We start from the raw sequence: 25,233 nt of genomic DNA on the forward strand, positions 1-25,233 counted from the left end.
TTATAGTTGTAATATAGTCTTATAGGAATTTATAAGTCCCAGAAACCAAACAGGTAGGGACTTTTTAAGGACTTGAAACTTATAAGTTAAAAGTCCTAGGACTTATGAACCAAACAGGGCCGTATTTGTACCCAACCAAACCCAGGGGCGGTTGCTTCAAAAAAAACCCAGGGGCGGTTCGGGGAAAGAGAGATAAACGAGGACTACTCCTCCAGTCCTCCTCAAGATAAATGAGGAGGTAAGATACTCTTCCTCTTATCCCCTTGCCTCGTGCCGCCGCCACCGGACCAATCCACAGCCAATCCAATCCCCCGCTGTCTCTTTTTGGCCGCCGGCGATGGCGCTGGTGCCCAACCCCAGCGTTCCGGGTATCCGGATCTGCCGGCCGAAAATCATATCTGACTACCCTTTGCCCGACGAAGAATCCAATTCCAGATCTTATCTGCTGAAGAAGATCGGCTCCTTCTACCGCAAGGCGCGGAGGCGGCTCGACAGCCACCGCCGCCGCGTGCAGGCGCACGGCCTCTGCGTCGGCCTCCTCGACCCGGTCTCCAACATCGTCATCAACAGTATCACCGACTCCTACAAATGTGAGCGCAAACGCGAGGGCGAGGTTGTGCTACAGGAGGACCTGCGGCGCCGTTCGCTTGACGGCCTGGTGGTCTTCCTCACCCGCATGTTCCCCAACCTCGCGGAGGGCCTGGCCGTGCACTACCTGCGCGTCGCCAAGGCCGACGTCCTCATCGCTGCCTGCATTCATTGATTATATCTTTTGTCCGAACTGCCTTGCGAGTACTTTCAAAGTACTCACCTGGCTTGTTGATTTGGCCAGATATTGATGAAGGCGATCTCATGGATGAAGAGTTTGATAGCGAGTCCGACGCCTAGAGGAGTACCAGTCAGTCCCGTGCGATCCTGTTTTGATCACTGTAGTATCCGCTTCCGCAATCCCAGAATAAATACATCGAGCCTCACCTCGACGCTCGATTAGCTGCCAGTTAGGAGTCAAGTCATCCACCACTTATCCTCGAGCTAGTAGTATGCCACCACACCCCTGTGTCATAACCGCCCTTATGTAAGATATTGGCGAGTTTGTAATAAATTGTTGAGCAGCCTCAGCTCAGCCCTGTAATATATTTGATGCTACTGATTCTCTGTTTATCAAGCATTGTCTCCAGAAGGATGACTTTTTCCTATACTGGGATTTAAAGATCGATTTTTCTCAATATTTATTTATTGAAAAAGTCGGTCGTGACAATCAAGCACTTCTTTTTGACCTTTAAGTACTTGTTCTACTTGAGTAGTAACCATAGAAGCATGTTTGCTAACAAGTTTAAGTTCACCTCTAATATCAGTCATATAATCACCCAAGTGTTTAATCATGAAGGTATTCCGTTTTAATTGTCTACCAAAATAAGCATTAAAGTCATCTTGCTTAAACATAAAGTCATCAAACTCATCCAAGCACTGACTAGCAATTTTAGTAGGAGGCACTTCAGCTTTATCATATCTATAGAGAGAACTTACCTTTACTACCTATGTCAGGATATCGGGAGGTTCTTCATTAAATAAGTAATTGAGATCATATACTTCTTCAACAGGCGGTAAATTAAGACCATGTATTTCTTCAATAGGAGGTAAATTCTTAACATCTTCACCTTTAATACCTTTTTCTTTCATAGATTTCTTTGCCTCTTGCATATCTTCGGGACTGAGAAATAGAACACCTCTCTTCTTCGGAGTTGGTTTAGGAATAGGCTCAGTAATTGGCTCTGGAACTGGCTCAGGAGTTAGCTCGGGAGGTGCCCAATTATTTTCATTTGCCAACATATTATTCAATAGAATTTCAGCATGATCCGGTGTTCTTTCCCTGAAAAGAGAACCGGCACAACTATCCAGGTAATCTCTGGAAGCATCAGTTAGTCCATTATAAAAGATATCAAATATTTTAGGTTTCTTAAGAGGATGATCAGGCAAAGCATTAAGTAACTTGAGAAGCCTCCCCCAAGCTTGTGGGAGACTCTCTTCTTCAATTTGCACAAAATTGTATATTTCCCTCAAAGCAGCTTGTTTCTTATGAGCGGGGAAATATTTTGCAGAGAAGTAATAAATCATATCCTGGGGACTTTGCACACAACCAGGATCAAGAGAATTATACCATATCTTAGCATCACCCTTTAATGAGAACGGAAATATCTTAAGTAAATAAAGGTAGCGCGATCTCTCATTATTAGTAAACAGGGCAGCTAGATCATTTAACTTAGTAAGATGTGCCACAACAATTTCAGACTCATAGCCATAAAAAGGATCAGATTAAACCAAAGTAATTATATCTGGATCAACAGAAAAATCATAATAGTCCTGATCAGGAACACTAATAGGTGAAGTAGCATAAGCAGGGTCGGGTCTCATCCTATCTCTAAAAGATTCTTTACTCCATTTAATTAGCAACCTCTTACGTTCACGTTTATCCTGGCAAGCAAGAATAGCTTCAGAAGATTCAGCATCAAAAAGATAACCCTCAGGAATAGAAGGCATAGGTTCATCATCACTAACATCATCGTGTTCAGGTTCAATAATTTCTCTTTCTCTAGACCTAGCAATTTGCTCATCAAGATATTCACCAAGTGGCACAGTAGTATCAAGCATAGAAGTAGTTTCATCATAAGTATCATGCATAGCAGAAGTGGCATCATCAATAACGTGCGACATATTAGAATCAATAGCAGTAGTAGGTTTAGGTGCCGCAAACTTACTCATAACAGAAGGAGAATCTAGTGCAAGGCTAGATGGCAGTTCCTTACCTCCCCTCATAGTTGAGGGCAAAATAGTAGTTCGATCATCTTGCAAGTTCTTCATAGTGTCCAGCAGATATAAATCCCAAGTGACTCAAAGAATAGAGCTATGCTCCCCGGCAACGGCGCCAGAAAATAGTCTTGATAACCCACAAGTATAGGGGATGCAACAGTTTTCGAGGCTAGAGTATTCAACCCAAATATATTGATTCGACACAAGGGGAGCCAAAGAATATTCTCCAGTATTAGCAGCTGAGTTGTCAATTCAACCACACCTGGAAACTTAGTATCTGCAGCAAAGTGTTTAGTAGCAAAGTAATATGATAGTAGTGGTAACGGTAACAAGAGTAAAGACAGTAAAAGTAATGTTTTTGGTATTTTGTAGTGATTGTAACAGTAGCAACGGAAAAGTAAATAAGTGTAAACCAGTATATGGAAAACTCGTAGGCACTGGATTAGTGATGGATAATTATGCTGGATGTGGTTCGTCATGTAACAGTTATAACATAGGGTGACACAGAACTAGCTCCAGTTCATCAATGTAATGTAGGCATGTATTCCGTATATAGTCATACGTGCTTATGGAAAAGAACTTGCATGACATCTTTTGTCCTACCCTCCCGTGGCAGCGGGGTCCTATTGGAAACTAAGGGATATTAAGGCCTCCTTTTAATAGAGAACCGGAACAAAGCATTAGCACATAGTGAATACATGAACTCCTCAAACTATGGTCATCACCGGGAGTGGTCCCGATTATTGTCACTTCGGGGTTGCCGGATCATAACACATAGTAGGTGACTATAGACTTGCAAGATAGGATCTAGAACACACATATATTCATGAAAACATAATAGGTTCAGATCTGAAATCATGGCACTCGGGCCCTAGTGACAAGCATTAAGCATAGCAAAGTCATAGCAACATCAATCTCAGAACATAATGGATACTAGGGATCAAACCCTAACAAAACTAACTCGATTACATGATAAATCTCATCCAACCCATCACCGTCCAGCAAGTCTACGATGCAATTACTCACACACGGCGGTGAGCATCATGAAATTGGTGATGGTGGATGTAACGCCCGGATAATTAGGCTACAGTAAAACTCTTTTAATGATGCCATGTCATCCGTGTTACTGTTGCTAATCAAGTGGTAGTTCAAAATCATTGCAAATTCAAAATATGAATTAGTGACAAACACCCTAAGTTTTCAAAAGGCAAAGCGAAAATGTTCGGGGGTTGCCAAATATTGCACTGGTAATTATGGTGAAGCAAACACCATTTTATAAAATGCCTAAATGCCCTAAAACTAAATAAAACAGAAAGGGAAATAAATAAAAGAAAGAGATTACAAAAGAAAAAAAACAAAAGGGGGGGGGAAGCCCCCTGGACCAGCCAGCCCAACCCACCCGCACGGCCGTCGCCAACCCCCTGGCCCGCAGCCAGACTGGCCGGCCCAGCCGGCCCAGCCCCCGCACCGCGTCCCCTTCCCCTGTTCCCCCGACCCGGGTCGGAACAGGGCGCGTCCCAGCCGAACCCACCTCGCCGGCGGCGAGGCGTGGGGATAAGGACGCCGACGCCGCGCCCCTCGGTCTCTCCTCCCACTCGCCCCCACTCTCCCCTCGGTCCTTGCGCCTCTCCCTCTCCCATCCTTCCCCCACCACGCAACCGAGCGCCACCATGGCCTCGCCGCCGTGAATCGCACGGCCACAGTCGCCGCCTCGCCGTGCCTGCGTGTCCGTCGACGCCTCCGTCACCTTCCTCGCCTACCGGAGGCCTCAGCTGGAGCTCGGAGGCGCTGCAGCATCGGATCCCCTTCGTCCCCTTCTCCGGCTGCCATCGATCTTCTTCGTCTCCGGCGCCGCCCCCTGCAGCTCCTAAACCGCCACCGAGCCTTCTTGTGTGCTCCACGGTGAGCTCTCCTTCCTCTCCGCTCTCTTCTCCTCGCCCCAACGTGCTCGTAATCACCGCCTCGTACGTGCCCGAACCCATCACCGCGGGAGCTCATCGCCGACGAGCTTCCGGCGACCAAATGGTCCCGCTCCAGTGCCCGTTTAGCTCGCCCCCGCACGTAGAGCCTGCCTAGCCTCTTCTTTTGCTCCGTAGCCCGCTGTTCCGCCGTCTCCGACATCCACCCGTACGAGTCGCCGCCTCCGCTGCTCGCCGGCGTGGTTCTGGTCATCCCCGAGACCAACCCGTAGCCCCATGCGACGCGCGACGTCGTTAGCTTTCGAACGGGAGTAGCCACGCCCGTTTTGGGCCACCGTGGCGGAATCCCGAAGCTCGCCAGCGTCCTCCGCCGTGTTTTGGCTTGCCAAAGCCAACTCCGGCGCCGGCATCCGACGTGGCTGACCTGGGGCTACCACCAGGGTCACTGCCAACGGGCCCCACGGGCCCCAGTTGACTGGGTTGACCAGTCAACCCTGCTGACTTGGCAACCCCCAGCCACTGACCAGTGGGGCCCACCCCCCTAATTAACAGGAATTAATTAAATTAGTTTAGTTAACCTAAATTAGACAATGACAGGTGGGCCCAGTAGTTTAATAACTGAATTTAGATTAGTTTGAACCCTGTTTAACCCACTGTCTATGACAGGTGGGTCCCCCATGTCAATTTGACTAGTCAACCGAACTGCTGGCTGCTGACGTCACTCTTATGTCATGCTGACGTCATAAATTCATTTTCGAATTAAATAATTAATTAATTAAATTTCAGAAATTATTATAATCTTTAGAAAATCATATCTTTTAATCCGTAACTCGGATGAAAATACTTTCTACATGAAAGTTGCTCAGAACGACGAGACGAATCCGGATACGCAGCCCGTTCGTCCGCCACACACCCCTAGCATACCGAACATGCAACTTTCCCCCTCCGGTTCACCGGTCCGAAAACGCGAAACACCGGGAATACTTTCCCGGATGTTTTCCCCCTTCGTCGGTATCACCTACTACCGCGATTGGGCACACCTAGCATTGTTACTTGTCATGTCATGCATCGATATGCATTTGTTTGCATTGTATTCATTGTTTCTTCCCCCTCTTCTCTCCGGTAGACTACGAGACCGACGCTGCTGCTGCCCAGTTCGACTACGGAGTTGACGACCCCTCTCTCTTGCCAGAGCAACCAGGCAAGCCCCCCCCTTTGATCACCAGATATCGCCTATTCTACTCTCTATACTGCTTGCATTAGAGTAGTGTAGCCTGTTACTGCTTTCCGTTGATCCTATTCTGATGCATAGCCTGACATTGTTGCTACACCTGTTGATACCTTACCTGCAATCCTAAATGCTTAGTATAGGATGCTAGTTTATCATCATTGGCCCTACATTCTTGTCAGTCTGCCTTGCTATACTATTGGGCCGTGATCACTCGGGAGGTGATCACGGGTATATACTATACATACATACATACTATACAGATGGTGACTAAAGTCGGGTCAGCTCGAAGAGTACCCGCGAGTGATTCACGGATTGGGGGCTGAAAGGACCTTTGTCCCGACGGCCCTCTGTGTGGATCTTTGAGGCGGAGCGACAGGGCAGGTTGAGACCGCCTAGGAGAGAGGTGGGCCTGGCCCTGTTCGGCGTTCGCGGATACTTAACACGCTTAACGAGATCTTGGTATTTGATCTGAGTTGGCTACGAGCCTATACGCACTAACCATCTACGCGGGAGTAGTTATGGGTATCCCGACGTCGTGGTATCAGCCGAAGCACTTCAGACGTCAGCGACGGAGCGGCGCGCGCCGGATTGGAACGTAAGCCTGCTCTTGTATTAAGGGGGCTAGTTCTGCTTCCGGCCGCCCTCGCAGCGTGCAGGTGTGCTATGGGCGATGGGCCCAGACCCCTGTGCGCTTAGGTTTAGACCGGCGTGCTGGCCTCTCTGTTTTGCCTAGGTGGGGCTGCGACGTGTTGATCTTCCGCGGCCGGGCATGACCCAGGAAAGTGTGTCCGGCCAAATGGGATCGAGCGTGTTGGGTTATGTGGTGCACCCCTGCAGGGAAGTTAATCTATTCGAATAGCCGTGATCTTCGGTAACAGGACGACTTGGAGTTGTACCTTGACCTTATGACAACTAGAACCGGATACTTAATAAAACACACCCTTCCAAGTGCCAGATACAACCGGTGGTCGCTCTACCTCAGGGATATGAGGAGGGGATCGCCGGGTAGGATTATGCTATGAGATGCTATTTGGAGATGCTACTTGGAGGACTTCAATCTACTCTCTTCTACTTGATGCAAGACGGAGGCTGACCAGAAGCGTAGTCTTCGATAAGGACTAGCTATCCCCCTCTTATTCTGGCATTCTGCAGTTCAGTCCACTGATATGGCCTCCTTACACATATACCCATGCATATGTAGTGTAGTTCCTTGCTTGCGAGTACTTTGGATGAGTACTCACGGTTGCTTTCTCCCCCCTTTTTTCCCCTTTCCTTTCTTTCTGGTTGTCGCAACCAGATGCTGGAGTCCAGGAGCCAGACGCCACCGTCGACGACGACCCCTACTACACCGGAGGTGCCTACTACTACGTGCTGCCCGCTGACGACGACCTGGAGTAGTTTAGGAGGATCCCAGGCAGGAGGCCTGCGCCTCTTTCGATCTGTATCCCAGTTTGTGCTAGCCTTCTTAAGGCAACTTGTTTAACTTATGTCTGTACTCAGATATTGTTGCTTCCGCTGACTCGTCTATGATCGAGCACTTGTATTCGAGCCCTCGAGGCCCCTGGCTTGTATTATGATGCTTGTATGACTTATTTTATTTTTAGAGTTGTGTTGTGATATCTTCCCGTGAGTCCCTGATCTTGATCGTACACATTTGCGTGCATGATTAGTGTACGATTGAATCGGGGGCGTCACAAGTTGGTATCAGAGCCGACTGCCTGTAGGAATCCCCCTTCCACACTCCTTGGCCGAAGTCGAGTCTAGTCATTACAAAAACTTTTACTAACTTGGCTGTGTGCCTTACGGGCCCACGTCGCCATTGGGTGGTACTAGGATCTTTTACTCCTCGACCTTTACTCTGGGACTCTGAACTCTTTTCTACTCGGGTTAAACGAATTTACTAACTCTGACATTAGGATCCCGTTACCACGTTCACCCCAAAGTTGGATAAGCCATAGTTATTCTGCAGGATAGCATTTTGAATAGTGCCCGTGTTGTCATTTGACTCCATTGAAACATCTTTGTTTTCAGATGGAACCTGCGAGGCAGGTCGTGCGCCACACTGCGGCCATTGGTGCCTCAGGATCACCTGCTGTGCTAGCTGATATGATGACCTATCTGGGTTATCGCTGGCACCCTGAGTACACCGTCTACGAGGAGTACCAGGACTTTAACCAGGAGCAGTACCGTGCCATCGTCCACCTCTACTCTCGGGAGTATGAGTCCACTACCGTGCTGCACACCGCTCATGGTGTTGGAGTGACCATCGAGATGGCAGTCCACGATGCTGCTCATGCTGCTCTGACACGTCTTCGTGGAGAGTATCAGGCATTGGACACTTCCCCTTTCAGGCACATTCCTATCGCATCTGACGTTGGTGCGGAGGGATACTACACTGCCGCCTACTCCACCGTCACCCGAGAGCCTTTCCACCATCAGCGCCTGGTTCTGCATGCTGATGGGCTGGACCGAGCTAACAGAGCTCTTCGCCACGAGTTGTACACCACTCGTCAGCACCTTTACAGGGCTCTGACGCGGTTGCACCCCTTTGTCCGGTCTGGACAGCTGCCGCGTTCTGCGATCTACCCAGCCAGGACCGTGATGCCCCACGGTGTCGGATGGCCAGAGGTGGGAGGCTACTCTCCCGCACTTGGTCCTCTTCTGCCACCTGAGCGTCGGGTTCTACACCAGAGTATCCGCGGCCCCCAGGCCACTGACGTGGAGGACTATCCGTTGCCTCACTACCAGCTGTCAGGTTACAGCTACCTTCACAGTACCTCCTGGGACTGATGTAGTCTTGCTCATTAGTCTTAGATGCACTCGCGAGCCTGCGTGCCGCCTATGATGACTTAATCTATGTACTGAACTCTGTGTACTGAACTCTATGTCCGACCCCTTTTGTAAGTTATGCCGACTATCTATGTGGTATCTGTCGTGCTCCTTTCATTATGCATGTTTCATCATGAATGACTCTTGTCTATGCAAATTTCTCAATACTGAACTACCCCTGTTATATATTAGCAGGATGGTTAGACCAGCTGGTCGTGGTCGTGGTGGCAACTTCCCACCACCGCCTGAGTACATGGCTGGTATGATCCAACAGCTTGAGATGAATCGCCAGTTCATGGAAAACGTGATGGCTCAGTTTCCTCGCCCCAATATGAACCAGCATCCAAACACAACAACTCTGCAGGATTTCATACGCCTCAATCCAAGTGTGTACCGCAGCTCAACCCAGCCGCTGGATGCTGATGACTGGCTCCGTGACATCACCTATGAGATGGAGTCTGCTGATGTAGCCCCTGCCAGCTATGTCACTTTTGCTTCCTTCTTCCTGAAGGGACCCGCAGCTCAATGGTGGGACAGCCACAGGCGTACTCTGCCAGTTGGGACAATCATCTCCTGGCCAGACTTTCAGGCTGCCTTCCGTGCCCGCTTCATTCCTCAGGGAATCATGGACAGGAAGAAGCGTGAGTTTCGCAACCTCACCCAAGGCAACAAGACTGTTGAAGCTTATCAGCGGGAGTTTCTGGACTTATCCCGCTATGCTGAAGAAGAAATTGCAACTGATGCTCGTAGACAGGAGAAGTTCCGTGAAGGCCTTCAAGCTGACATCAAGCTCACACTTCTAGTGCATGACTTTGCCGATTTCGCCACCTTGGTGAACAAGGCCATCAATGTCGAGACTGGTCTGCAAGAACACCAGAGCTCTCAAAGGCGCAACCATGACACGGGCTCATCTTCGGGCCCGCCCTCGCAGAAGCGTAAGATATGGATCCCGAACAGCATGTACCGTCCAAATGCACCAGCCCCAAGGCAGTCTTACGCTGCACCTCGTCTGCCTACTGCTCCAACTAGGCAGCCAAGGCTTCCAGCTCTGCCACCCCAAGCTCCTGTTCCCACTCCCAATAATGGCATGTGCTACAAGTGTGGTCAACCAGGTCACCGTGCTAGGGATTGCTTTCAGAATCAGAATCAACTGGCCCTTCCAGCTACTGGCCGTGGAAACAACCAGACCCGCAATAACAATGCCAAGTCTTATGGCCGTGTTCATGCCAACCACGTTGATCTGAATGAAGCTCAAGACCAGCCTGCTACTGTGATGGGTACACTCCTCGTAAATTCAGTACCAGCATCCGTTTTATTTGATACTGGTGCATCGCATTCATTCATGTCTGAAGATTTCGCATTCATGCATGGCATTAAAAGTGAAGACATGAATGCTTCACTATTAGTACACACCCCTACGGGCCAATGTCGAACCTCCATGATTTGCAAGGACGTCCCCGTTGAAATCGAAGGACTGGAATTCCTTGTCTCTCCCATCGTACTGAAGTCCTGTAGCATTGATCTCATTCTGGGAATGGATTGGTTAAAGGCGCATACCGCTTCTATCGTTTGCGCCACCAAGACCGTCCATCTACTACACCCTTCTGATGAAATAATTAGCTACGATGCTCATCTGGTTCGGAATGCCGAGGCCAGACTTTATGCCTTAAACGCATTGAACGCTGCACCACTTGAGGGCATTGAAAACATTCCCGTCGTGCGTGAATTCTTAGACGTCTTTCCTGAAGAACTCCCAGGGATTCCCCCTGCTAGAGCTGTCGAATTCGTCATCGACTTGAAACCAGGCACCACTCCTATAGCCAAGCGACCCTACAAGATGCCGCCGCATGAACTCCTTGAGCTTAAGGAGGAAATCGATAAATCTCTTCGAAGTGGTTTCATTCGCCCAAGTTGCTCTCCTTGGGGAGCACCTTCTCTCTTTGTCAAGAAGAAAGATGGGACAAACCGATTGGTCCAAGACTACCGTCCTATAAATCAAGCTACCATTCAGAATAAGTATCCTCTTCCTCGGATCAATGATCTGTATGATCAATTGGCTGGATCATCAGTGTTCTCTAAACTCGACTTGAGGTTGGGTTACCACCAGATCCGTGTTCGTGAGGAAGATATCCCCAAGACCGCATTTCGTGACTCGATACGGATCTTACGAGTACACCGTCATGTCTTTCGGCTTAACCAATGCTCCAGCCACCTTCTCTCGCCTGATGAACTATATATTCATGGATTACCTCGACAAGTTCGTCGTGGTTTATCTGGATGATATTCTGGTATTTTCCAAGAACGAAGAGGAACATGCTGAACATCTTCGCCTCGTGCTGGAAAAGCTACGAGAGCATCAACTTTATGCCAAATTCTCCAAATGTGAATTCTGGCTTCCCGAAGTAACCTATCTCGGGCATGTCATCTCTAAGGATGGCATTGCCGTCAACCCTGAACGAGTTCAGGCTATTCTCGATTGGACTCCTCCGAAGAACGTTAAGCAAGTCAGAAGTTTTCTCGGTCTCGCCAGCTACTGCCGTCGATTCGTCGAGAACTTCTCCAAGATTGCCAGGCCTCTGACTAACCTATTGCATAAGGGCGTCAAGTTCCAGTGGACAGACAAATGTCAGGAAAGCTTCCAGGCACTCAAGGACAAGTTGACTTCTGCCCCAGTACTAGCTCCACCTGATACTAAGAAGGACTTCGTCATTTACTGCGACGCTTCCCGTCAAGGATTAGGTTGTGTCCTAATGCAAGAGCGCAAAGTGGTTGCTTATGCCTCTCGTCAATTGCGCCCTCACGAAGAGAACTACCCAGTTCACGACCTCGAACTTGCTGCTGTCATTCATGCACTAAAACAGTGGCGACATTACCTACTCGGTAATCGTTGCGAGATCTTCACTGACCACCAAAGTCTGAAGTATCTATTTACTCAGCCAGACCTGAACCTCCGTCAGCAGAGATGGATGGAGACTGTTGCAGACTTTGATTTGGGTATTTCCTATACCCCAGGCAAGGCTAATGTAATGGCTGATGCCTTGAGCCGCAAGTCTTACTGCAACTACCTCCAGGTTCACAAAGTTCAGCCCTCACTCGTTGAAGAATTCAGAAAGCTGAACCTCCATATTGTTCCTCCGGGTGCTCTCGCTCCCCCTCCTCCGGAGTTCCGCAAGATGAATCTCCGTGTTGTTTCCCAGGGTTCCCTCTATACCCTGGCTGTTGAACCCGATCTCGTGGGCACCATAAAGACAATGCAGGGATTTGACTCTGAAGTCTACAAGATTAAGAAAGACCTCAAAGAAGGAAGTTCCTCATCCTTCACTATTGCCGATGATGGCGCCTTGTACTTCAAAGGCCGCCTAGTGGTGCCGTGTAAGAAGGAAAACCTGAATATGACTCAGGAGGTTATGAAAGAAGCTCATGATACGCCTCTATGTATCCATCCTGGTAGTACGAAGATGTATCAAGACATTCGTCAGAGATTCTGGTGGTCTAACATGAAGCAAGACATTGCTCGTTATGTTGCTGAATGTGACGTTTGCCGTCGTATCAAAGTAGAACATCAAAGGCCTGCTGGAACTCTGCAACCTATATCTATTCCTGAATGGAAATGGGACCACGTCGAGATGGACTTCGTTACTGGATTTCCCAAATCGCAAAAGGGTAATGATGCTATTCTTGTCGTCATAGACCGACTTTCTAAGGTTGCACATTTTCTGGCGGTCAAAGAAACGATCACTGCTAGTCAGCTTGCAACTCTCTACATGACCAGAATTGTCTCGCTCCACGGTATTCCATTGGTAATCAGTTTAGACCGTGGCAGCTTATTCACTTCAAGATTCTGGGCAAGTTTCCAAGAAGCTATGGGCACTCATCTGTCTTTCAGCACTGCTTTTCATCCTCAGTCACAAGGGCAAGTTGAACGTGTCAACCAAGTTCTCGAAGACATGCTTCGAGCTTGTGTTATATCCTTCGGCAAGAAATGGGAGGAATCTCTCCCATATGCTGAGTTCTCTTATAATAATAGCTATCAAGCTAGTCTGAAGATGGCCCCCTTCGAAGTGTTATATGGACGAAAGTGCCGAACCCCTCTGAACTGGTCAGAAACTGGGGAACGTCCACTCTTGGGTCCGGATATTATCCAACATGCCGAAGAGCAAGTCCGCATTATTCGCGAGAATCTCAAGACTGCTCAGTCACGCCAAAAGAGTAATTATGACCGTCATCATAAAGACATGGTCTATCAACCTGGCGAAAAGGCCTATCTTCGAGTTAGACCAATGAAGGGTGCTCACCGCTTTGGGATCAAGGGCAAGCTAGCTCCTCGCTATATTGGCCCATTCACTATTCTCGAGAGGCGTGGAAAAGTGGCATATCAACTGGAGCTTCCGCCGAACCTTTCTCAGGTTCACGATGTGTTCCATGTATCACAGCTCCGCCGCTGCTTCAAGGACCCAATCCGAGCAGTGGATCATGAAGTGCTCGAATTGCAACAGGACCTCTCCTATAAAGAGCATCCGGTCCGCATTCTCGACCAAGCTGAACGCCGCACCCGCCAGAAGGCGATCAAGTTCCTCAAAGTCCAGTGGTCGCACCATTCTGAAGATGAAGCCACTTGGGAATGTGAGGATCGCCTGCGTGATGAATACCCCGCACTGTTTCCTTCTACCTCCTAAATCTCGGGACGAGATTTCTTGTAGTGGAGGAGATTTGTAACGCCCGGATAATTAGGCTACAGTAAAACTCTTTTAATGATGCCATGTCATCCGTGTTACTGTTGCTAATCAAGTGGTAGTTCAAAATCATTGCAAATTCAAAATATGAATTAGTGACAAACACCCTAAGTTTTCAAAAGGCAAAGCGAAAATGTTCGGGGGTTGCCAAATATTGCACTGGTAATTATGGTGAAGCAAACACCATTTTATAAAATGCCTAAATGCCCTAAAACTAAATAAAACAGAAAGGGAAATAAATAAAAGAAAGAGATTACAAAAGAAAAAAAACAAAAGGGGGGGGGGAAGCCCCCTGGACCAGCCAGCCCAGCCCCCGCACCGCGTCCCCTTCCCCTGTTCCCCCGACCCGGGTCGGAACAGGGCGCGTCCCAGCCGAACCCACCTCGCCGGCGGCGAGGCGTGGGGATAATGACGCCGACGCCGCGCCCCTCGGTCTCTCCTCCCACTCGCCCCCACTCTCCCCTCGGTCCTTGCGCCTCTCCCTCTCCCATCCAGATCCATCTCCCCCTCCTTCCCCCACCACGCAACCGAGCGCCGCCATGGCCTCGCCGCCGTGAATCGCACGGCCACAGTCGCCGCCTCGCCGCGCCTGCGTGTCCGTCGACGCCTCCGTCACCTTCCTCGCCTACCGGAGGCCTCAGCTGGAGCTCGGAGGCGCTGCAGCATCGGATCCCCTTCGTCCCCTTCTCCGGCTGCCATCGATCTTCTTCGTCTCCGGCGCCGCCCCCTGCAGCTCCTAAACCGCCACCGAGCCTTCTTGTGTGCTCCACGGTGAGCTCTCCTTCCTCTCCGCTCTCTTCTCCTCGCCCCAACGTGCTCGTAATCACCGCCTCGTACGTGCCCGAACCCATCACTGCGGGAGCTCATCGCCGACGAGCTTCCGGCGACCAAATGGTCCCGCTCCAGTGCCCGTTTAGCTCGCCCCCGCACGTAGAGCCTGCCTAGCCTCTTCTTTTGCTCTGTAGCCCGTTGTTCCGCCGTCTCCGACATCCACCCGTACGAGTCGCCGCCTCCGCTGCTCGCCGGCGTGGTTCCGGTCATCCCCGAGACCAACCCGTAGCCCCATGCGACGCGCGACGTCGTTAGCTTTCGAACGGGAGTAGCCACGCCCGTTTTGGGCCACCGTGGCGGAATCCCGAAGCTCGCCGGCGTCCTCCGCCGTGTTTTGGCTTGCCAAAGCCAACTCCGGCGCCGGCATCCGACGTGGCTGACCTGGGGCTACCACCAGGGTCACTGCCAACGGGCCCCACGGGCCCCAGTTGACTGGGTTGACCAGTCAACCCTACTGACTTGGCAACCCCCAGCCACTGACCAGTGGGGCCCACCCCCCTAATTAACAGGAATTAATTAAATTAGTTTAGTTAACCTAAATTAGACGATGACAGGTGGGCCCAGTAGTTTAATAACTGAATTTAGATTAGTTTGAACCCTGTTTAACCCACTGTCTATGACAGGTGGGTCCCCCATGTCAATTTGACTAGTCAACCGAACTGCTGGCTGCTGACGTCACTCTTATGTCATGCTGACGTCATAAATTCATTTTCGAATTAAATAATTAATTAATTAAATTTCAGAAATTATTATAATCTTTAGAAAATCATATCTTTTAATCCGTAACTCGGATGAAAGTACTTTCTACATGAAAGTTGCTCAGAACGACGAGACGAATCCGGATACGCAGCCCGTTCGTCCGCCACACACCCCTAGCATACCGAACACGCAACTTTCCCCCTCCGGTTCACCGGTCCGAAAACGCGAAACACCGGGAATACTTTCCCGGATGTTTTCCCCCTTCGTCGGTATCACCTACTACCGCGATTGGGCACACCTAGCATTGTTACTTGTCATGTCATGCATCGATATGCATTTGTTTGCATTGTATTCATTGTTTCTTCCCCCTCTTCTCTCCGGTAGACTACGAGACCGACGCTGCTGCTGCCCAGTTCGACTACGGAGTTGACGACCCCTCTCTCTTGCCAGAGCAACCAGGCAAGCCCCCCCCCTTTGATCACCAGATATCGCCTATTCTACTCTCTATACTGCTTGCATTAGAGTAGTGTAGCCTGTTACTGCTTTCCGTTGGTCCTATTCTGATGCATAGCCTGACATTGTTGCTACACCTGTTGATACCTTACCTGCAATCCTAAATGCTTAGTATAGGATGCTAGTTTATCATCATTGGCCCTACATTCTTGTCAGTCTGCCTTGCTATACTATTGGGCCGTGATCACTCGGCAGGTGATCACGGGTATATACTATACATACATACATACTATGCAGATGGTGACTAAAGTCGGGTCAGCTCGAAGAGTACCCGCGAGTGATTCACGGATTGGGGGCTGAAAGGACCTTTGTCCCGACGGCCCTCTGTGTGGATCTTTGAGGCGGAGCGACAGGGCAGGTTGAGACCGCCTAGGAGAGAGGTGGGCCTGGCCCTGTTCGGCGTTCGCGGACACTTAACACGCTTAACGAGATCTTGGTATTTGATTTGAGTTGGCTACGAGCCTATACGCACTAACCATCTATGCGGGAGTAGTTATGGGTATCCCGACGTCGTGGTATCAGCTGAAGCACTTCAGACGTCAGCGACGGAGCGGCGCGCGCCGGATTGGAACGTAAGCCTGCTCTTGTATTAAGGGGGCTAGTTCTGCTTCCGACCGCCCTCGCAACGTGCAGGTGTGCTATGGGCGATGGGCCCAGACCCCTGTGCGCTTAGGTTTAGACCGGCGTGCTGGCCTCTCTGTTTTGCCTAGGTGGGGCTGCGACGTGTTGATCTTCCGCGGCCGGGCATGACCCAGGAAAGTGTGTCCGGCCAAATGGGATCGAGCGTGTTGGGTTATGTGGTGCACCCCTGCAGGGAAGTTAATCTATTCGAATAGCCGTGATCTTCGGTAACAGGACGACTTGGAGTTGTACCTTGACCTTATGACAACTAGAACCGGATACTTAATAAAACACACCCTTCCAAGTGCCAGATACAACCGGTGGTCGCTCTACCTCAGGGATATGAGGAGGGGATCGCCGGGTAGGATTATGCTATGAGATGCGATTTGGAGATGCTACTTGGAGGACTTCAATCTACTCTCTTATACTTGATGCAAGACGGAGGTGAACAGAAGCGTAGTCTTCGATAAGACTAGCTATCCCCCTCTTATTCTGGCATTCTGCAGTTCAGTCCATTGATATGGCCCTTTACACATATACCCATGCATATGTAGTGTAGTTCCTTGCTTGCGAGTACTTTGGATGAGTACTCACGGTTGCTTTCTCCCCCTTTTTTTTCCCTTTTCCTTTCTTTCTGGTTGTCGCAACCAGATGCTGGAGTCCAGGAGCCAGACGCCACCGTCGACGACGACCCCTACTACACCGGAGGTGCCTACTACTACGTGCTGCCCGCTGACGACGACCTGGAGTAGTTTAGGAGGATCCCAGGCAGGAGGCCTGCGCCTCTTTCGATCTGTATCCCAGTTTGTGCTAGCCATCTTATGGCAACTTGTTTAACTTATGTCTGTACTCAGATATTGTTGCTTCCGCTGACTCGTCTATGATCGAGCACTTGTATTCGAGCCCTCGAGGCCCCTGGCTTGTATTATGATGCTTGTATGACTTATTTTATTTGTAGAGTTGTGTTGTGATATCTTCCCGTGAGTCCCTGATCTTGATCGTACACATTTGCGTGCATGATTAGTGTACGATTGAATCGGGGGCGTCACAGTGGATGGTTGATGATGACGACGGCGACGAATCCCCCTCTCTGAAGCCCGAAACAGACTCCAGATCAGCCCTCCCAAGAGAGATTAGGGCTTGGCGGCGGCTCCGTATCGTAAAACGCGATGATTTCTTCTCTCTGATTTTTTTCTCCCCGAAAGCCAATATATGGAGTTGGAGTTGGCGTCGGAGGGCCACCAGGGGGCCCACAAGGTAGGGGCGGCGCACCCAGGGGGAGCGCTCCCACCCACGTGAGCAGGGTGTGGGCCCCCTGGTCTTCATCTTTTGCGAGGATTTTTCTTTATTTTTTCTAAGGTGTTCCGTGGAGTTTCAGGACATTCCGAGAACTTTTATTTTCTGCACAAAAAACAACACCATGGCAATTCTGCTGAAAACAACGTCAGTCCGGGTTAGTCCCATTCAAATCATACAAGTTAGAGTCTAAAACAAGGGCAAAAGTGTTTGGAAAAGTAGATACGACGGAGACGTATCACGTACCCGACCCCAAGACTGGTTCAATCCGTACGATGTCGGTTTCCCAACTTCGAGGCGGCGGGGGGGAGGGGGGTGTCGTCCAACGCATGCGCTCAAACTTTATTTGGTCTAACATGGCACACATAGTAATAGGAAACCATCATGGTCAAACCTTTCTCGTTGTTGGGTCAAAGGGATAGATTGTGTGGGCCCCTCTCATTGTCGGTAAAGGATAATATATATACCTCGGGGAGCCCACAGATATGTGCAACGTTTATAAACCGCACAAGGGAGACATGCTTGATCAGAACACCCTACCCCCTATATCCTGCATGCGACCTAAAAAAGGTTTATATAATCGTCATGATAGGTCACCATAGAGTCAATCGTTCTTTAATTTTTCAGAGCAAAAAATAATCAATAAAAACATAGTCTACAAATTAGCAAAACAAGGATCCCAAGGTTTATATAATCGCCATGACATGTCACTATAGAGATATTTATCTCTTTATCTCTATAATGACCGTGTCATAGCATTTAAATGAAGCTTGAGATATGTAACTTCCCATCAAGTCACCCATCCTTGGACTACTGCAACCCGAGCACGCTTAACTTCTGCATTCTATTCGACTAGGCTAGCGGATGGGAAGCCGCACCTTGCTGATAGGAATTGCCTCCTTGCCTTTAAGGCGTTTCACGCTGGTCACCCTATGGGACCTACTCCCTCCTATCACACACATTTGTGCTTTTAGAAACAATGTGCGATATTTACATGGCCAGTGTGTCGCCACCCAGCCTTCAATGAGCACTGACACTGGTAGCGGGAAAACGATGGGAGAAAAGGCAGGAAACCAATGAGAGGAGTGACGGGAAACAGTAGCCTGTTTGGATATATAACAACATTAATATAGAAAACTTAGTAGAGAAGGAAGCGTGAGCTAGCACAACGCATGCGCACAGTGCTTACCCATATACTTCATGTGCTGTCGAAAGGGCTGAAGATTGTCGTTCAATCTGGGAGCATCCAACGGTGCAGACATACGATCCATGGGGTTTGAGTTCTGGCCAATCAGAACACACGACTCAGATCGCGCGCATAGTAGGGGGAGGGGGCAACGGCCATAGTTTGGTAGGCACACGACTTTCGTGAGTGATCCGTGTGCTATTTGAAAACATTTCGTGAGAAGAATCTCGGTTTTTAAATCCCCGTAAATCCAAAACTTGCCAAAAAATCATGAAACTTGGCATGGTGTCACGACATGGCACATATATGTCGAGGACTTTTTTTTGTCCATTTTGGCGCAAGTTTTATTACAAGCCTCTTACAAACTGGAGCTTCTCTCAAAGAAGACTCGTGGTTCCGATAGGGAAACGTGTCCCCCTTGTGGGCGAAACGATAATCATTGCCTCTTTTCCCCTTGTATTTTCTTCTACGGGCAACATGGAACGACAGGATATCTGCGCTGAAATTTAAACTTATTCAGGGTTCGTTTGGCCTTTTTATACACTAATTGAGTTTCCTAGGCATTTAATGTCCATAATTAGAATCTGAACTACAAATACATGCTCCAGTTCACCAAAATGGCTAGAAAAATTATACATGTGTCCTTGGGTGCATGATAGAAAAGCGCAAAGTTATGACGATATCTAAGGCAATGATCATGAATATAGGCATCATGTCTGTGACAAGTAGACCGACTCCTACCTGCATCTACTACTATTACTCCACACATCGACCGCTATCCAGAATGCATCTAGAGTATTAATTTCATAAGAACGGAAGTAACGCCTTAAGCAAGATGACATGATGTAGAGGAATAAACTCAAGTAATATGATATAAACCCCATCTTTTTATCCTTAATGGCAACAATTCAATACGTGCCTCGCTACCCCTACTATGTCACTGGGTGAGGACACCGCAAGATTGAACCCAAAACTAAGCACCTCTCCCGTTGCAAGAAAAACCAATCTAGTTGACCAAACCAAACCAATAATTCGAAGAGAAATACGAAGATATATCAAATCATGCATATAAGAATTCAAAAAAGACTCCAATAATATTCATAGATAATCTGATCATAAATCCACAATTCATCAGATCTCAACAAGCACACCGAAAAAGAAGATTACATCGAATAGATCTCCACGAACAACGCGGAGAACATGGTATTAAAGATCAAAGAGAGAGAGAAGAAGCCATCTAGCTATTAGCTATGGACCCGTAGGTCTGTGGTAAACTACTCACATATCATCGGGAGGGCAATAGGGTTGATGTAGAAGCCCTCCGTGATCGAATCCCCCTCTGGCAGATCGCTGGAAAAGGTCCCAAGATGGGATCTCACAAGAACAGAAGCTTGCGGCGGCGGAAAAGTATTTTTGTGGAGGCTTCTGGTGGTTTGGGAATATTTTAGGATTTATAGAGCTGAGACGGAGGTCGGTGGACTCCCGAGGGACCCACAAGCCAGGGGACGCCCCGGCGCCCCCCTGGCTTGTGATGCCCTCGGGACTCTTCTGGCCCCCTTCCCAAGTTTGATAGGTGTCTTTTGGTCCAAGAAAAATTATCGCGAAAGTTTTATTCCGTTTCAATATTCCTTTCTAAAAAAGTCAAAAACAAGGAAAAAACAACTGACACTGGGAACTAGGTTAATAGGTTAGTCCTAAAAAATGATATAAAATAGTACAGTAATGCATATAAAACATTCAAGATAGATATATAGCATGAACAATAAAAAATTATAGATATGTTGGAGACGTATCAAACCCAGGTGCCATAAATAACATATTGATCTTACTACCACTTCACCACTATAACTTCGCTGTAATCTATCCCAAAACTGTTTTATTTGAAAGATGTTTCAGTCCCAGTACAAATCTTTTTTAAAAAGGAAACATAAATTTGAACAAGAATTCATAAATTTTAAAAAAGTTCATCAATTTTAAATAAAATATCATGGTTTTTCAAAGAAATGTTCGCAAAAACAAAAAAAATAAGTTCATTAATTTTAAAAAAGATAATAATTTTAAAAAAGTTCACCAGATTTAAAAATAAACAAAGATTTGAAAAAAGCTCATCGATTTTGATAAAAAGAAGTTCATGAATTTGAGAAAAGTTCACCGAGTTTTGAAAAAGCTCACAGAGTTGAAAAAAGTTCATCGATTTTGATAAAAAAAAGTTCACGAATTTGTAAAAATTTCAGTGCTTCTGCTAAAAAATTACAAATTTTAAAAATTTTCATCGACTATAAAAATATTCACAGATTTTCATAAAAATTTCATCAATTTTGAAAAAAAAAATTTGGACTCTGAAAAAAAATGTTGATCGATTCTGATAAGAAAAGTTCACGCATCTTGAAAAAATAAAGAAAACGGAAAAAAGAGAAAGAAAATTAAAAAAAGGAGAAAGAAGAAAAAGAATGAAACAAATCACGTGAGGTAGGTGGACTAGTTGGCTATTAGGTTAACAATGAACTAGAGATCGAGGGGTCGAATCCCGTCAAGGCGTAGGTTTTTAAGAACAGAAAACAGAATGGTAAACGGGCCGGTCCAACACGGATTAGGATTTGGCTGTTTGCGCTGATGCCTTTAACCGAGGGTGTTTTATAGGGACTTAAACTGGGCATTTGAGACTCATGAAATAAGAAATAAGACTCTTAAGAAGGAACTTATAAGGACTTATAGTTGTAATATAGTCTTATAGGAATTTATAAGTCCCAGAAACCAAACAGGTAGGGACTTTTTAAGGACTTGAAACTTATAAGTTAAAAGTCCTAGGACTTATGAACCAAACAGGGCCGTATTTGTACCCAACCAAACCCAGGGGCGGTTGCTTCAAAAAAAAAAACCCAGGGGCGGTTCGGGGAAAGAGAGATAAACGAGGACTACTCCTCCAGTCCTCCTCAAGATAAACGAGGAGGTAAGATACTCTTCCTCTTATCCCCTTGCCTCGCGCCGCCGCCACCGGACCAATCCACAGCCAATCCAATCCCCCTCTGTCTCTTTTTGGCCGCCGGCGATGGCGCTGGTGCCCAACCCCAGCGTTCCGGGTATCCGGATCTGCCGGCCGAAAATCATATCTGACTACCCTTTGCCCGACGAAGAATCCAATTCCAGATCTTATCTGCTGAAGAAGATCGGCTCCTTCTACCGCAAGGCGCGGAGGCGGCTCGACAGCCGCCGCCGCCGCGTGCAGGCGCACGGCCTCTGCGTCGGCCTCCTCGACCCGGTCTCCAACATCGTCATCAACAGTATCACCGACTCCTGCAAAGGTGAGCGCAAACGCGAGGGCGAGGTTGTGCTACAGGAGGACCTGCGGCGCCGTTCGCTTGACGGCCTGGTGGTCTTCCTCACCCGCATGTTCCCCAACCTCGCGGAGGGCCTGGCCGTGCGCTACCTGCGCGTCGCCAAGGCCGACGTCCTCATCGCTGCCTGCATCATCGTGTCGGACCACGGCATCAAGGGATTCGGCAACTCCGAGGCCGAGCCTGCCCTCATCAACATGGCCCTCAAGTGCGCCGGGCTGGCCGCTAGGCACCCTGACCCCAAGCGCCTAGTCTACGCCTGGCAAAAGATCTGCAATTGCATGGAAGACGCCCTGGGCCTGCTTGAGATGATCCAGGAACCAAGCCGCATCTCGCAGGTCATCAGGCAGCTCGCCTTTATGGTTACCGAGGGACCGCCGGCCAGTGAATTAGCTGTGCGGCGTGCGTGGATGCTCGCAGAAGCTTCTGTTCGCCGCCGTCCCCGAAGCTTGCAACAACCGCACACTCACTTGTGCAGCCGGACGCTCCAGGACACAATCCACGGGTACTATCTCGAGGCCCTCGCTCGGCTGCCAGCAGGCTCTTGCTTCCACCGCAGCCTGATCAAGGCTGGCCACTGCTACGGCCCCCTTGACCCCGTCTCCAACATCATCATCAACACCATCTGGTACCACACCGCGTTCCCACCTTCCATGAAACTCGAGCTGAATGCGATTGGCACGCGGAGCCTCCACCGAGTGGCGAACCGCTCCTTGTACGGTCTGGCCTCCTTCCTATGCACGCGTTACCATGGCATTAATTTCCATCAAGCTGTGTGCCTCCTGCTCCAGGCAGATGGCAACCTGGCGCGCGCTGATCCCTTCCTTGATCCTGATTCCCACCTTCCCTATGGTCAAGTTCAATGCCACCCGGACACCGGTCCCAAAGAAGCCTTCCTGGCAGCTGCCACCGCAGCCTGTCACCCCAACCCAGACGCTCAAGTAAAGTTTCTCACTTCGTGTAAGGAGGTGCTGGAGACTGCCTTGTCTTTGCTGCGTCGGGACTCTCACAAGCTCTCCACTCAAGATGTTCAGCAGCTTGCCAGGTTGCTATCTCCGGAATCCCCCTATGATCATGACTCTGAGATGGCACTTCCTCCACTCCCCCTCAAATCTTACCCCCTTGTGGACCTAGCGGATCTGTATACAGTAGTCTCCAAGGGGGTCAATATTTTGTTGAATAAATATGAACAGATGCCAAATGGGGTAGGTTTGCTCTGCTTATTGTTGTTTATTGCTAACATTTCTCATCCACGGGCCTATGCTCACCAAATGTGTCGACTTACAGGATCCCAGGTACGAGCTTCATACGATTTGTGGTGTGAATGAGCGGGTTGGCGGTCCTGCTCAATGGCCTCCTCATGACCGTGGCCGCTTTCACGTCAACTTCCTGGCTACTCCCAAAAGCCCCTGTGGTGGAAAACCAACATTGTTTTTTGCTGAAATTCAAAGCGATGGCACATATGATTCCTTCTGTTGCCCTGTGGCTCTGCCTCTGCCATGTGCTGGTACGCTGTATAACCAACCCTATGCAAATATTTTTCAAGTATCTTATGTACTCCCTCCGTTCCTAAATATAAGTCTTTTTAAAGATATTAGTATGGAATACATACGGATGTATATAGACATACCTTGGAGTGTAGATTCACTCATTTTGCTCTGTATGTAGTCCATAGTAGAATCTCTAAAAAGACTTATATTTAGGAACGGAGGGAGTAGTCAGTATATTTTGCTGTATATGCCAACGTTTTTCACATGTCTTATCTAGTCAGTATATCTTGGTGTATATGCTATATACAGGGTCTGAACCACCATGGTGCATCTTTACCACAACATACCACTAGATTGTGTTTTGTTACTCCGCCAGCCTGAACCCTCGTATCTGGAGTGAAAAATAAAATTGTTGAAGAAAAGGAAGTGATGAAAAAGGAAACAGAAGTCGAATGCATATACTTGAATATCTCCATGTTGATATGTTAATGAAGTCGAACATTTCGATCAAGCAGCCTGCTATAGTGATCAGCATGTAGCTTGATGATCCCTTCACCATCGTGCTCATTTCCCAGGCAAGAAACTAATAATGGTTTACAATCAACTAGGACGGTCATCCATTCACCCTTTATTTACACATTACACATGGTTTATGTCAGCATTCTATGGCTCCATGCACTATGGAACTTATAAGCCGCAGGACATTTCATTTTTGATGTGTTTTTACGCGCACACAGTTTTATGCATTAACATTCAATACATATTAATTACCTCATGTGTTGGCAGCACAAATTCGGTGTGTTTACTGCGAAGCCATGGGGACTAGAATTGTGCATCCAGTTGCGATAAACTTCCGTGGCCGTGATTCGGCGTTTGAGATGCTGGCCCGCGAAAAAGACCCCTGTCAGCGCGAGGAAGCAACCTTGAGAATCATCAGCCATAGACGTCTCATGGCGGAGAATGTTCATTGCAAGGAGAAAGAAGATATCCTCTACGATGGGGTGGATGGGCACAGGAATAAGTTTGATAATGTGAGTTCCTTGAAGGTGGAAGAAGCTATGTTATTGGCACCACTTTGTCGCTATCTGTAAGGTGTTGTGGCATTGGAAAATACTGTGCCAATGCAAGACAAGTTAAAGTTTGTGTTGTCCTAGGAGTTGGGATGGTGCTCATGAAATTTAACAAGTGGTTAAGTCGTACTGTTAGAATATATCCAATGATGTGTGTTGGTAACGGCATTTGAATGTGCCAGCTGATTGTGTAATTGCAGTTTATACGCTCTAAACTAATTTAGAACTGCTTTGGTTAGCAATCATGCATCTTTGTTGTCAAATTTGGTTGTGCTGCTTTGAGATGTACTAAGCCTGAAGAAAATTGGTTTGCGGCCGAATCTAGCTGGGTAAGAAAAATCTTTTCATGGGCTGGGCTGTATATTGCAGGCAAGCTGTAAATATATAGGGTCTTCTATTCTTCTTCCTGGGTGAAAGGATTTTTATTCCTTGCCCTATATCCCTCCAGCCGATGCGCTACACACAAACTTACAGCCAACGAAGTCTACCATTAAGGCCTCGGGATCCCTGCCTATTCCCCGGGCGGAGAAACCACGGGCCGTGGTGACGACTGCAAGGCTTTCGTTCAGTGCTCGACTGCAAGGCTTTCGTTCAGTGCTCTGGCCTCCTCTGTCCGTCGATTGCGACGCCCCTGCGCTCCTCCCTCGAACGCTCCGCCCCTCTGGTTACGGC

General features: G+C 48.3%; 1 protein-coding gene across 4 annotated transcripts; it reads left to right on the forward strand.

The window, feature by feature from the left end:
• Positions 1–306: 306 nt before the first annotated feature.
• LOC123136028 (uncharacterized) lies at positions 307–24,806 on the forward strand. 4 transcript variants are annotated; one of them, XM_044555311.1, is made up of 4 exons: positions 307–700; positions 22,079–23,206; positions 23,289–23,508; positions 24,278–24,806. In XM_044555311.1, exons 1-4 carry the CDS (start codon positions 338–340, stop codon positions 24,580–24,582), a joined length of 2,016 nt encoding a protein of 671 aa, XP_044411246.1. In that variant the 5' UTR covers positions 307–337; the 3' UTR covers positions 24,583–24,806. The 4 variants fall into 4 exon arrangements, 3 of the variants coding, with proteins under 3 accessions (XP_044411246.1, XP_044411247.1, XP_044411245.1); XR_006466494.1 differs by lacking the exon at positions 307–700 and adding an exon at positions 23,801–24,066 and having other exon boundaries at positions 21,587–23,206; positions 24,278–24,372; XM_044555312.1 differs by lacking the exon at positions 307–700 and having other exon boundaries at positions 21,587–23,206; positions 23,801–24,806.
• The last annotated feature ends 427 nt before the right edge of the window (positions 24,807–25,233 follow it).

Source organism: Triticum aestivum, chromosome 6B, assembly GCF_018294505.1.
Source record: "Triticum aestivum cultivar Chinese Spring chromosome 6B, IWGSC CS RefSeq v2.1, whole genome shotgun sequence".
Lineage (NCBI taxonomy): Eukaryota > Viridiplantae > Streptophyta > Magnoliopsida > Poales > Poaceae > Triticum > Triticum aestivum.

Excerpts from the sequence above, each read along its gene's own strand:
- LOC123136028 (XM_044555311.1), top strand. The coding sequence starts at position 338 with ATGGCGCTGGTGCCCAACCCCAGCGTTCCGGGTATCCGGATCTGCCGG. Across the intron at positions 701-22,078 it reads TCCCCAACCTCGCGGAGGGC|CTGGCCGTGCGCTACCTGCG; the intron begins CTGGCCGTGCAC and ends CTCGCGGAGGGC. Across the intron at positions 23,207-23,288 it reads ATGAACAGATGCCAAATGGG|GATCCCAGGTACGAGCTTCA; the intron begins GTAGGTTTGCTC and ends GTCGACTTACAG.